Source organism: Equus asinus, chromosome 4 (genome assembly GCF_041296235.1).
Source record: "Equus asinus isolate D_3611 breed Donkey chromosome 4, EquAss-T2T_v2, whole genome shotgun sequence".
Classification (NCBI taxonomy): Eukaryota; Metazoa; Chordata; class Mammalia; order Perissodactyla; family Equidae; genus Equus; species Equus asinus.
In genome coordinates, this window is record NC_091793.1 from 71546529 (window position 1) to 71559600 (window position 13072).

The 13072-nt window shown below is 37.6% G+C and overlaps 1 protein-coding gene across 14 annotated transcripts in view; it reads left to right on the forward strand.

Annotated features, from left to right (window-relative positions):
• Nucleotides 1–13072, forward strand: part of C4H2orf76 (chromosome 4 C2orf76 homolog) — a 128920-nt gene that overhangs the window by 50612 nt on the left and 65236 nt on the right. For 11 of the 14 annotated variants that reach the window (XR_011502770.1, XR_006527011.2, XM_070507535.1 and 8 more), the window contains exons 4-6: nt 403–453; nt 4293–4330; nt 9884–9965. Coding sequence is in view for 12 of the 14 variants with exons in the window: in XM_070507535.1 (XP_070363636.1) it covers nt 403–453; nt 4293–4330; nt 9884–9965 (171 nt within the window). In the remaining 2 variants the exon portion in view is untranslated. The remainder of the gene's footprint in view (nt 1–402; nt 454–4292; nt 4331–9883; nt 9966–13072) is intronic. The other 3 variants (XM_070507534.1, XM_070507537.1, XM_044769093.2) reach the window with 1 other exon arrangement.

Sequence of the window (13072 nt, forward strand, 5' to 3'; positions counted from 1 at the left end):
TGATAAGATGGTTCTAGATCATTGGTTTCCACTACTGACCCAAACACCCTCAAAGGGTTCTCAGGTTCATATGCTAAACGAACAACAGCTGTGTAGAAAAGAGTGTCTCACACATGTGTGCTCTGTTTCAAGTGTATATAGATGCTAATGTATTTAATAAAATGCCGAATCATTTAATAGTGTTCCTGAATTCTTGGTTGAGCTCGTAGCAGCTCCACATCTTATCAGCGGTTCCGTTGTTTTAGATGTCCCTTGGATTTGATGGCATGTTAGCTGCATTTTGTGTCTCATCAGTTTTTTCAAAGCAGCTTAGTCTGCAGGTATAACAGAACCAAAAGACTATGCATATACTACGAGTGTCTATTTGAATATTTTGTAATAAAAATAACCTTTCTCTTATAGATATCCCTTTAAGGACCAGCCTGCCACCACCATTCAGAAATTATAAATATGGTAACCAATTTTTCTTATTCTTTTAAGACATATATTAATATAATTTCACATTACTTTTATGTTGATTTGAATTTAAATTTGGTTTTCAAAATGAGTTTACTACCTGTAAATAAAATCCAATATGGAAGTTTATGTAGAAATATAAGAATTGTAGTCTATCGTTAAAGTAAATTGTAATAGTGTAGAGAAGTGGCCTATTGGTGAGGAACAGCATATTTGGCAAACTGTGTCTAAAATGAATTTCTTTGCCAGGTAATCAGAAAAGGAGAAATGATTAAAGACTAGGAATTGAAAGAAGAGATTTAACATTTAAATGCCAGTAACTTGAGCACGTTATATAGTAATTTTATATGTTGCAATTGTTGATTTTAAAATGTACTAATAAGGGGGCTGGCCCCGTGGCCGAGTGGTTAAGTTTGTGCTCTCCGCTGCAGGCGGCCCAGTGTTTCGTTGGTTCGAATCCTGGGCGCAGACATGGCACCGTTCATCAGACCACGCTGAGGTGGCGTCCCACATGCCACAACTGGAAGGACCGACAACTAAAATATACAACTATGTACCGGGGGGCTTTGGGGAGAAAAAGGAAATAAAATAAAATAAAATGTACTTAACAAGGCAAGAAGCTAGGTTTCATTATTTGTTATAAAGATGGTATAGTTACTAACCTTCAGCATAGTGACACTCAGCAAACTGAGACTTCCCTTGAGAATTATCATGCACTTAACAAATATTTCTGTTAATTGGTGCAGACATTCTAAGGTATAAATTTTTTATTACCTTACCGTAGATCGTCTTTTGGAGTGGCTTTTAATTCTGTTCCCGTTTGGTAGAGCAACTTATGACCTGAAATACTTTGAAATCACAGTCTTCCCCGTGTGTATGCATTTTAATATCCAGAGCCTAATTGTGAGGTCATCAGGGGTAGTCAAGCAGAAGCTGAAGGCGCTGAGTGAAAAGTACTTTGCTTTATTGGACTTAAAGAATTTACATACTAAATATTGAATAAGAGAAAGGAATTAAAAGCATGATTAAGTAAATGTGAAACTTCTCAATTTTGGCTTTATGGCTTTCAAAGTATAATGACTTGAAACAGAACCTTAAACTTGAATCAACCTACAGATGCCATTTCCAATTAAAATAGTTACAAATGGTTTGCCTTTTGGCATGGTGTGTTTGTGTATTCAACCTTATGTTCCTTGTAACCTATTTTGAAAGATAAGTTTTAGATCATGAAAGCACCAGAATATCTGACTGCTAATCGTCTTGGCAGTAATGTACCTTTTATATTATTCCAACTTATTAACACCTTTTTCTCCTAGTATTTCTATACTATTCAGATGAATTGACAGAAAAAATGAATACATTTATCTGTGAAGAAATTTGAGAACCAGTGGGTTTGGACTTCAAGTGACTCTGTGTTTGGCTCTTTAATAATCTTCTGCTTTGTGTTCAACAAGAAAGGCTGAGGTGTTTTGTCCTTTGGTAGTGGTCCCTGCTCTGTGGGAACACAGCACACGACTGTTGAGGGGTGGGAAGGGTACCAAGTCAAAATTCAGTTTTGCTAGTTGCTGTCTCTGTGCCCTGGGGTAGCGGGCTGGCTCTCTTGGGCAGGCCACCTGGAGTCTGAGATTTCTCAGAGCCCCTCCTCGCAGTTAATTGGTGTCTACGTCTATTACTGATTTACTCTGACCAGACTGTGTGGGAGGCTGTCTTATTTTTAAATCCTTATCACCTATGCATTGTGTGTGTGTTGTGTGGTGCGAGGCTCTTAATCCTATTCGTTTCATAAGGCTGTGTAAGATTAGATTAAACAATGCGTGTGTGAACACGTTAAACACTACACCAATGTAAGATGATATTTTTATTTTTATGAGGTTACTTTCCTCAAGGAATTTGCATTAAGGAAACAATACCCACAGATGTTGTTTCTGTTAATAATGAAGTTTTTTTTAAAGAAGTAAAAACAAGTGAAAGAGATTATTGAACAAAGAAAGGGGCGTTAATACCACACCTTTTGCTAGCTTATCATTTGGCTAGCTTATCATTTCTCTTTTCTTACCCTCTTCCCAGTTTCTGTTGGAGAGAAAAATTGGGTGAAAATTTCTGTTCAAAGCATTTCTTCTTCTGCCAAAAAATGTGCCCATCTTATTGTGGGGTTGCAGAACCTTTTAGAGCAAAGGTATTTCTAATTTCAAGACTCATTAGCAATATATATAGAACAGGATTAACATTTGGTAGGGTCAAACTACATTTTGCAGGTTGACTCTAACAGACTTTAAGCAAAGTCTTTTTGTTAAAAAACACCCTACTATTGGCTTCTCTAACTTGTCTCCAATCATAAACTAGTATCTATTTATAATGAGAAAATGAATGTAAAGGTCAGTCGGAATGATAGGTAATACAAAAGTCACTTTTGTTTATTTTCTTGTGTACATTGTAAGCTTATTTTTAGTAGTAATTGTAGCATATTTATGTTCCTAACATGCCTATTTCACTTAGGTTAGATTTATTTTTATTTCTTAACAATGCATAGTTATAGTCCTAGGATTAGGCTGACCTTACTTAAAAATTACAGTGGATGATGGAAAGTTGACTATCTAAAATAATGGGTAATTCAGAGTGCTAGTTCTTAACTGGGATAGGTGCCCTGTTCTTCTGTATTGTTAGAGCATAGTTGAATCAAGGTCTGTTGTTTAAATAGATCCTTTCATTTCATTTCACTCTTAGAATTCCTCACTGAAGCTAACGGCATGATTGATAGAAATGAATTTTAGTTGAAGGTTAAGAGTTTATTCAGATATAATAATACATGTAGTCATAATATGTTAATTAAATGATTAAGTAAAACTGAGTGAAGATTTGGAAGCTTTCTGAATTTCAACCTGTTGAATATTCTGTCTATTATGTAACTAAGACCTGATTGTTGCAGAGTTAGAATTTTACCCAACGTGGAGAAATTACTGACCAGAAAAGCACAGTTAGCCTGACTTCAAGATAAACAGATTGAGGAGTGAAGGAGGGACTGACTAGTAACGCAGATCGGACGGTGTGAGCTGGTGCACTATTTGAAAACCAGCAGGCAGATTTGGGGATTCTTGCCCAGATTACCAGTGATCCTTGATAGTGTTTGAATTCTGAGAGTAGTAACAACTTGTCATTTTGATCATTTGATCTCCTGTCAGTGTAACTATTGAGAAATTAGTAGAGTTTTGAACTGCTTTTGTTAATATCTGCCTGAATTTAAGACATTTAAAAATTTTTTTTTTTTATTTTTTCCTTTTTCTCCCCAAAGCCCCCCGGTACATAGTTGTATATTCTTCGTTGTGGGTCCTTCTAGTTATGGCATGTGGGACGCTGCCTCAGCGTGGTTTGATGAGCAGTGCCATGTCCGCGCCCAGGATTCGAACCAATGAAACACTGGGCCGCCTGCAGCGGAGCCTGCGAACTTAACCACTCGGCCACGGGGCCAGCCCCTAAGACATTTTTTACATTATTTGCTAATCACAGCCTGTGGGAACTCCAAAAGACAGGGCAGTGTAATGTGGTTCACTTGTCTTCTGTTCTGAGGGGAAATGTGCTGAGTTGACTTCAGGTTATGGCACCTACACAATTGTGTGTCAGAGACGAAGGCCTTAAATATCTTTATACAGTTATCTTTAATTTTAATGATATGCAAAAGTAGTTTTTCTTTTACTGTATACTAGATTCCTAAGTGAACCTGGTCATAAGGCAGGGACTTAAATTTCTCAATTTCATAGCCACGCCCCCATCTCACTAATTATTTGAAATGAAGTTTTAGAATAATCTTTGTAAAAAGACATCTTGTTTTTTTCTTTCAGATAAACTAAAGATTATTCATCAAGCACATAAATCAAAGGTATGTTTCATATGTACAGTATCTGGAACATAGCAAGTAATCAATGTTGGTTGACTTAGTGGATAAATGAATAAACACATGTACTTCTAAAGTATTTTCCATTATAATAGCATTTTTTATTTCGTAGGTACCCTTTCTACAGCCTTCTTTTTCCATTAAAGAAAAAATTCTGAGTCATATCTGTTAGTAATAGATCCTTTAATAAAGTGTTAATTTAAAAAAAAGCATACATGTTATATATCAAACAAATATTTAACATAAAATAAACATAAAACTTGTAAAGTACATTCAGGTTACATGTAAAGGAAGCCACTTATTACCTGGCAATCCACTCTCTTTGATTTTCTTAATTCTGTACCAGAAGAAAAGAGCCAAAAGCAGATAAAAAAATCTTCTTGTTCTGGCTGGACTCTTTGTGTGTGTAAGAGAAGGCCCAGCACTGTGGCTCTTGGTAAGAAACCTCCTAGTTCCACAGAGGGCATGGCCTGCAATTCTAATGTCATCTTGTCCCAAAGAGAACTGTTTGTTTATGTGTTTATCATGTGTTTACATTTCTGTCTTCTTGCTTTCTGAGAGTAATGTTTTTGTGAAGCCACAATCAAAGGTCAGCTTCTCAGACAGACATACTAGAGTGGTCTTTTCTTCTTGAATCTCAGTGATCTTGTATAGACTCCTCATTAAAGCAGTAATCTTACTCTATTATACAAACTACTCAAGGACAAGGGACCGTATCTTAGTCTTCCCGTCTCCAATACCTAGCACAATGCCTCATTCATAGGGATGGTTCCATACAATTTTTGAATGAAGTGTTTATTTATGAATTCACTTAATTTCATTCTCTTCTCTAGTCATAGATGCCCTCCATAAACTCAATCAGCTTTCAAATAAATGTATACCAGGGATTACAAGAAACAGGCGTGAGGGTATGTCTGTTGACTGTGAATTAGTAACTTAAAAAAATTGTTTTTTTCCTGTAGCTTGAAACAGCCCATGTTTATTCTCTTATAGTTCTGGAGGCCAGAATTCCAAAATCAGTTTCACTGGGCTGAAATTGAGGCGTTGGCAAGGCTGCTTCTTCCCAGTAACTTCGTTGTTTTATACCAAGGATTGTATATACAAATTTGACAATGTCCATCGTCAGATGCCTTACATTTAGTGCTCACGTGTGTCTGAGGCTGTGGTGTGGAGTCTGCACTTCGTGTGGATGCTAGAGGTCCCTCCACTGTATCTGACCAGACTCCATACACTTTGTCTTTTGCGGACCAGAAGTGTTTACAACCTTGTCTCTAAACTGTGGGGAATAAGAAGCTTGGTCTTATTGTAGAGGGGGGAAAATGTATATAAATATAAAATAAAGCTAAAATGAAACAATGTGCTCTTTGAAAAGGTTGTCAAATAGAGTGTGTCTGTCATTCTCAATTCATTGTTGCATTTTTACATTGTTGGGCTTGTTCATATGCTCATGTTTCCTAAAAGGAATAATTAGTAGATTATTTATCCTAATGAAGATCTAGTTCATAATATTCAAATAATCAATTTTATGACATTTTTAAAAATCAGTAAGTTTTCGTCCTATAGTTGGAAATATATTAGAATTGTTTCTTATATTTAAAACACGTTCCATCCTGGTATGTTAGAGTTATAAAATTAGGGCTTATTTTTCCAGTTGAACAATGTATTTATTTAAGGAGGGGTTCCGAAAACAAATTAAGTCACTTAGAATGTTTCTGGAATCTGCCTTATAAACTTTTATCTAACCATAACCATTCTGGTTAAGTACAGACTAGGTATCTTGGGAATGATTCTTCAAGTTTCCTCTTCAACTTTTATAAAGAAAAGTATTTTTACTGATACAATTCTAAAACTTCAGAAAAACTTCACCTACATGTGCTCATTTGCGCCTTGTCCAGCTCTCACATATTTTTCTACTTTCGCCATCTGCATTCTGTTCCCTGTGTGCAGGGCCTATAAGCATCACTGGCCTAGCCTGTCACTTTTCCAATCCAGCTGTAATTTTAATCTCCTTCCTCAGCCAAAGAGAGAGACTTCCAAAGAAATCCTGTGTCTTAAAGAACTTGTTCACAAAAGGCATTTTCCCCATTTCCCCAATTTTCTAGGTTTACAGACTTTCTTAATTACAATTATCAGGTGTCTACAGAAATTTCTTCCCGTCATCATGATAAAAAGGCTGTCTGGATACCTTCCCACCAGAGCCTCCTGTTTAGACTATGAGCCCAGTGTTTGTTGAATGAATGAGTCAACAGTATAGGGCAAATAATTACCATAATATGATTTATGGTTATCAAGAAAATGTCTTTGTGTGTATATTATGGATTGTAATCAGTAGGCTATTTGTAGAGTCAGAATAATTCCTATTAAAATGATTTGAAATAAAAACTCTAATTTCTATCTGCTATTTTATGAGTTTGGAAACCAGATAGCTATACTTGTTAAAAGTTTATGAAAGGAAACAATCATACCCTGGAATAACCTTATAGGAAATGTGCAATATCTTTAATAAGAAAATTTTGAAATGCTAGTGAAGATATTCAGTTGTCCAGACTCATCAAATGAACTCTTAAGATCTGTGCATTTTATTTGTGTGATATTCTACCTCAATTAGACAAAAAATAAAACATGTGATTGAAGGACTTAAAAATGGAAATGCTTAGGATATTTTGGATGGGAACATGCAGCAGCATGAAAATGTCAGTTCTATTTTAGGTAATTTGCAAATTTAATGCTACCTCAATAAAAGAATAACCAGAATTGTGTATATATACATATGAATATAAACTAAGGAGAGTTGGTTATAAAACTAATATGCAAAAAATAAATAATGAAGAATAGTCAGGAAAAAGAAGAGAATGAGAGTGACTAGTCCTAGCATCTATGAGACATACTATAAAACTTTAGTAATTAAAAATAGTGTGGTACTGTCATGTGAACTGTTAGTTCAGTGGCACAGAATTAAAAGTCCAAACATAGACCCAAATATATATGGGAATTTAGTGTGTAGTAAATATGGCATTTCAACTCTATGGAGAAAATATGGAGGATTCAATAAATGGTATTGGGACAACTGGTGGACATCTGGAAAACAGTTAACTTGAATCCATATCCTTTTCTTTATGCCCAAATAAATACCCATTGGATTAGTGACTTAAATGTGAAAATGAAACCTATAGGTGAGGAAAGAGATTGAGTGTGAGTGGATAGTTTGTTCAGGCCGGGTGATGGTGACATGGAGGGTTCATTGTACTCTTCTGTATACATTGTATGTTTGCGATTCCCATAATTCAAAGTTTAAAAAAAATGAAACTAATAAAAATATTTGAAGAAAATATGGACTTTTAGAAGTAATCATAGAGTGAAGGCTTTTTTAAGTATGATAGAAAACCCAGAAACCATAAAAGATTGATACATTTTACTTTGTTAATTTATCCAACAAACATTCAGCACCTTCTAATAAGAAAACACTCTAAGAAAAATCAAAGAACAAATGAAAACTGGAGGAAAATTTTCTAACATATTACAGAAAAGGCCTAGTTTTCTTAGCATATAATGATACTCTACAATTTTATTTTAAAAATGAACCTACAAGTCCATTAAAAAACAAAGTAATCACAACTTTACTCATAATAAAATGAATACAAATTAAGAATACACTTAACCTATATCTATTAGGTTGGCAAAGATCAGAAGGTGTTTTTTTTTTAAAGCTTCAGTGCATGATCGTGTATCCTACTTGTTAGTTTTTAGTTCTCTATGTGAGCCGCCACCGCCACAGTATGACGACTGAGAGATGGGTGGTGTGGTTCCATTACCGGGAAGCGAACCTGGGCTGTGGTGGTGAGAGCCCTGAACCTTAACCACTAGAGCACCGGGGCCGGCTCCGAAAGTGTTAATGATACACCGTGTCAGCGAGGGTGTGGGAAACAGGTACTCTCAGTGATTGGTAGCATTAGCCTAAATTGGAACCACTTCTCTGCAAAGTAATTTGGCAAGAATTGTCAAAATACAAGTCACATGTGCTTTCTGACCCACCAATTCTACTTCTAGGAATTTATCTTACAGATAAAACTTGTATCTATGCAAAATGATATACGTACAAGGATATCAGTTACAGGATTGTTTATGATAGTGAGATTGGAAACGACCTAAATGTCTATCCACAGGGACTGAGAGAGAGGGAGGGAGGGCGGGAGGGAGAGAAGGGGAGAGAGAGAGTGTGTGTGTGTCCTTTCAATGGAACATGCTGCAGCTGTCGTAAATTATGAAGCAGCTCTTATACTAATTTTGAATGATTTTAAGAGAAAGAAGATGTTAGAACACAGCAGATAATATGCTGCTGTTTGTGTGAAAAAGTCTACGTGCACATCTTTGCCTGCGTGTCCACGTACAGAGGTGGTCTCTGGAAGGAGACACAAGAATCAGTGCAAGTTCTCTGGAGGAGAACTAGGGAGCTGGTGGATAGGGGTGGGAGGAGACTTCTCTCCCTCCCTCCATATGTACTTGGAGAATTTTGTATCATGAGTATGTATTACCTATTCTAAAATGAGTTTTTTTCCCTTTTAATCTGTGTGCTCTGGAGCTCAAGCCCCTGTGCTCTCCAGGGGGTGAAGTTGTGACCCGTGGAGCGTGGCTTCTGGGCCATCTGTTTTGGCCCAGAGAGGCCTTTCTGCTGCCTCTTCCTCTCAGCCATATTCTAGCTAACCAGCTGTGTTCTGGTTGATAAGTGGTACTGTGTGCCTAACTAGTGGTCACCTCCATGGGCTGTTTAGGGGCAGATATCATCTCAGAATTCTCTCCTGTAGTTATAATGTTTAACTGGATTTGTAGATATCGTTGGAGAGCAAACTCATCCACCCCCAACCCTGAGAAATGTTACGGTTAATATGATCAGTGCTTATTAGATGGGCAAGGTTTTCAGAGATGTGGACTGTTGGCCATTGATGTAAACTTGCTTCTCTTGGAAGTCAGACTGGCAGAGCTTGGACCTCAGTCCCGTGGCTGACCAGCCGTGTACTCTGGGCCTATATATTAACCTCTGATGTCTCCTGGAATGTTGTGAGAATGAGATGAGACGATGATGCTGGTGAGGACGACAACAACAGACCAGTGACAACTAATGTGGAGAATGCTTGCTACGCAACTCACACTGTGCTGTGGGTCTTACATGCTTCATCTCATGTCATCCTCGCCACAAGGCACTAGAGAAGATGCATTCTTTCCCCCCTTTTTCACAGCGGAGGAAAGTGAGTCTAAGAAAGGCTGTGTGTTTGTTGAGAACACACAGTTGGCATTGGTGGAGCCTGGATTTTCACCCAGATCGAGCTCCAAAGCTCTGAGCTGTAGCCCTGTCTCCCCAGCGCCTTACATAGTGTGTGCACCTAGGAGGGACTCTGTCCACTTTGCTCCTTACAGTAATGGGAGTAGAATGTGACTCAGATTATTGCTCTGACCCACAGTAACAATTCTGTCTTTGAGAAATCTTGCCAAAGATGAAATACCTGTAAGTACTGATAAACTGCAGATTTTCTTTCTTTCTAGACTAATGAACTTGTGTTGAGTTTGGAAGACGACGACAGACTCCTGTTGAAAGAAGACGGCACTCTGCAAGCAGCTGGAATCGGTGAGAAAGAGCGCCGGGCGGTGCTGGAGGGGGCTCTTGCCTTCCCGGGCTGTGTGGGGACGCCTGGCTGATTATATTTGGATAACTCACTGCAGAGTAAATGCTACCCTTGGCACTCTTTACACCTCCTGATAATTATTCCGAGGACGAGGACGAGAATGATGTACATTCAGATCATTTGACTGAGGGCAGTGGATATCTGCTCTCCAAATGCTCGCAATGCAAATAGTTCTTCTAAGAAGGTGTGCTCAGAATTCTGCTGATTGACAGGTTATTACTCACTTAATAACCTACTTACTCTTATCAGCATCATTTGAACTGATGGTTTGAGAGAAACGGACCTGGTAGAACTAATGTGGAATAATGAAGTGAGATGTTGTTTGTCTAACACGCAGCGTGCTTTCTGATAGTCATCCAAATCACTCAGGGCCGACCCAGTCATGGAATTTCAAATAGGAGCCTAGTGTGTGCGGTTGAGAACTTGCCCGATTTAGCCTTTCAACCTGGAATATACATGTAGTAGTTCTGTTTTAAAGAAGTGCTTTGTGACACATTGTGTGACCATTAGATGTCACTCTAATTCTACTTATATGTGCACCTAAAGATGATCTGGCAAGAGGAGTGAAGATTTTAAGAGAAGTATGAGCAGGTGAAGGCATTATACCTCTGACATATGTTTGTGGTCAGTGACTCTAATGAAATCACACAAGCACATTTATAATTATTTGTTTGCACTGGTTAAGGAGCACTCTAAGTGAGGTCCGTATTCGAAAGGCTTCAATTTTTTGGACAGGTGTTCTGTTGAGTTATTTTAGTCTCATTGTCAGGAATTCACTTTTGAATGACACATGAGGCTTAAAGTCTGTTTCTGACATATCTTCCAATTTAAATAGGATTTTAAATAACACGTTTTGAAATCTTAGACTTTGTTTTCTGTGTTTGTCTACACCATTTGCTAGATTTGGTGTCTTTCCATATTATGAATACATAAGATTGATTGCTATTATTTGAAAAAACAGTTGTTATTGTGGCACTTATTTCTTCAGATGCTATTATATTATTATAGCAGGTGGCACCTGTGTTACTGAGGCAAGTGGCAACTGGAAGCTAGCCCTGCTTGTTGTTGAAGCATAAAAATATAATGAATGTAACAGACTGGTATTGATTGTAGGAATTGACAGACAGCTCCATGGGAAAGACCAGAAAATCCAAAAACAAACTAAAAAAGTAAGATTTTGCAGTATAATAAAGTTTTGACATCTCAAATAAGTGGGAAAAGTATGAGTTAGCCAGAAAATGATGTCAGGTCCATTGCCAAAGCATGAAGGAAAATAAAATTTAAATTCTTATCGCAATTTTTATTCTAAAATAAATTCTAGTTGGATTAAATGTCATAATGGAAAAAATTTTTTAAAAAACGTTGCTCAACTGTTTTGTAATCTTGGGGAAGAGAAGAGCTCGCTAAGCATGACCTTGAAGGCAGAGCCATCAAGTGGGGAGGAGTGATAGATCTGACCACATAAAAACTAAAAAATTGTGAACAGAGTTAAAGGAGAAGCAATGAACTATGAAAAACAATTGCAGCATATATGACAAGTAAAAAGTTATTAGCCTGACATTATAAAGAGCTCTTATAATCAGTGTGAAAAAGATAAACAAGAAATTCTACTGGTAGAAGAAATAGGTAACATATGAAAAATAGTTCAGCCTTATTAGAATGAGAGAATGCATATGAAAATAGAAGCTATTTTATGTCGTATATTAGTCTGGTGGTTAAGAGTTAGAGACTGGGGGCCGGCCCCGTGGCATAGTGGTTAAAGTCCAGCGTGCTCTGCTTTGGCAGCCTGGATTCGCGGGTTCAGATCCCAGGTGCAGACCTACACCACTTGTCAGACGTGCTGTGGTGGCGACCCACATACAAAATAGAGGAGGGGTGGCATAGATGTTAGCTCAGAGCTAAGCTTCCTCAAGCAATAAAAAAAAAAAAGAGGAAGATTGGGAACAGATGTTAGCTCAGGGCCAATCTTCCTCAGCAAAAAAAGAATTAGAGACTGGAGTCAGAGAGCTTGAGTTCACAGCCTGATTCTGCCACTTACTCTCTGGGTGACCTTGGACAAGCAGTAATTATAAGACTAGCAGACATGCAGAGAAGTGGTTTGCACCCAAGGCAGTGTTGGGAGATGGGTACTCTCTTGTACTACTGTGGGAATGTTTGTGATCTCTAACTTTCTGTAGGTCAGTTTGACCAGTAAGACTTTCACAAACTTAACTTTCTGTCATGTCTATTACCAACCAACAGGAGTGTGCTTCCCCAAGCTCTGTGACTCCCCTGAGGTTGTGATACGCCTCAGAGGGGTGGCGGGGTCTCTCTCGCCTTCCCTGTCTGGGAATCACTGATGTAGAGCTTTATCTATCGAATGGAAATAGAATATATTCTGTGAACTAGGTTTTAACCATTTAAACCATTATTGTTTAAAATGTACATATTTACATGTCTGTATGTGCATATGGAGAAAAGATCATATACCGAAATTACAGAAATGGTTTCTCTGGGTGGTGGCATTGCCAGCAATTGATTTTTCCTTTCTCCTCCATATTATGTAATTGCTTTTGTAATTTAAATTATAGAGTTTACATGTATCACTTGTAAATTAAGGAACCAATTTTAAAGAATGAACTTCTAAAGTTGGAGAAAATTGAATGAAGGCTCTACATTTTACTTGCTTCATGACCTTCTGTAAGCCGTTTATCCTCTCTGAACTTATATTTTGATTTCTATAAAACAAAACAAATAATTAAGCCTGTTTTGGAGGGTTGTCGGAAAGGCTGAGTAAAAGAATGGATATGGAGGCGTCTGGAGCAATGCGTGTAAAAACCTCAAAGATACTTCTTTCATTTGGAAACCATTTGGAGAAGGCAGTGGGCAGCTGTTTGAATTTAATTAAATAATGAGTTGGTTTAATTGTCATTAATTTCAGACTTATGTAATGACCACCTATAAAGGTGAGAATCCAATCCCTCTTTTGTTGTCCTTGTTTTAAGGCCAGAGGTCTTGGATCAGAATCAGAGCCTTTTCACGGGTTCTCCACTAGAACTTCAAACTGCCC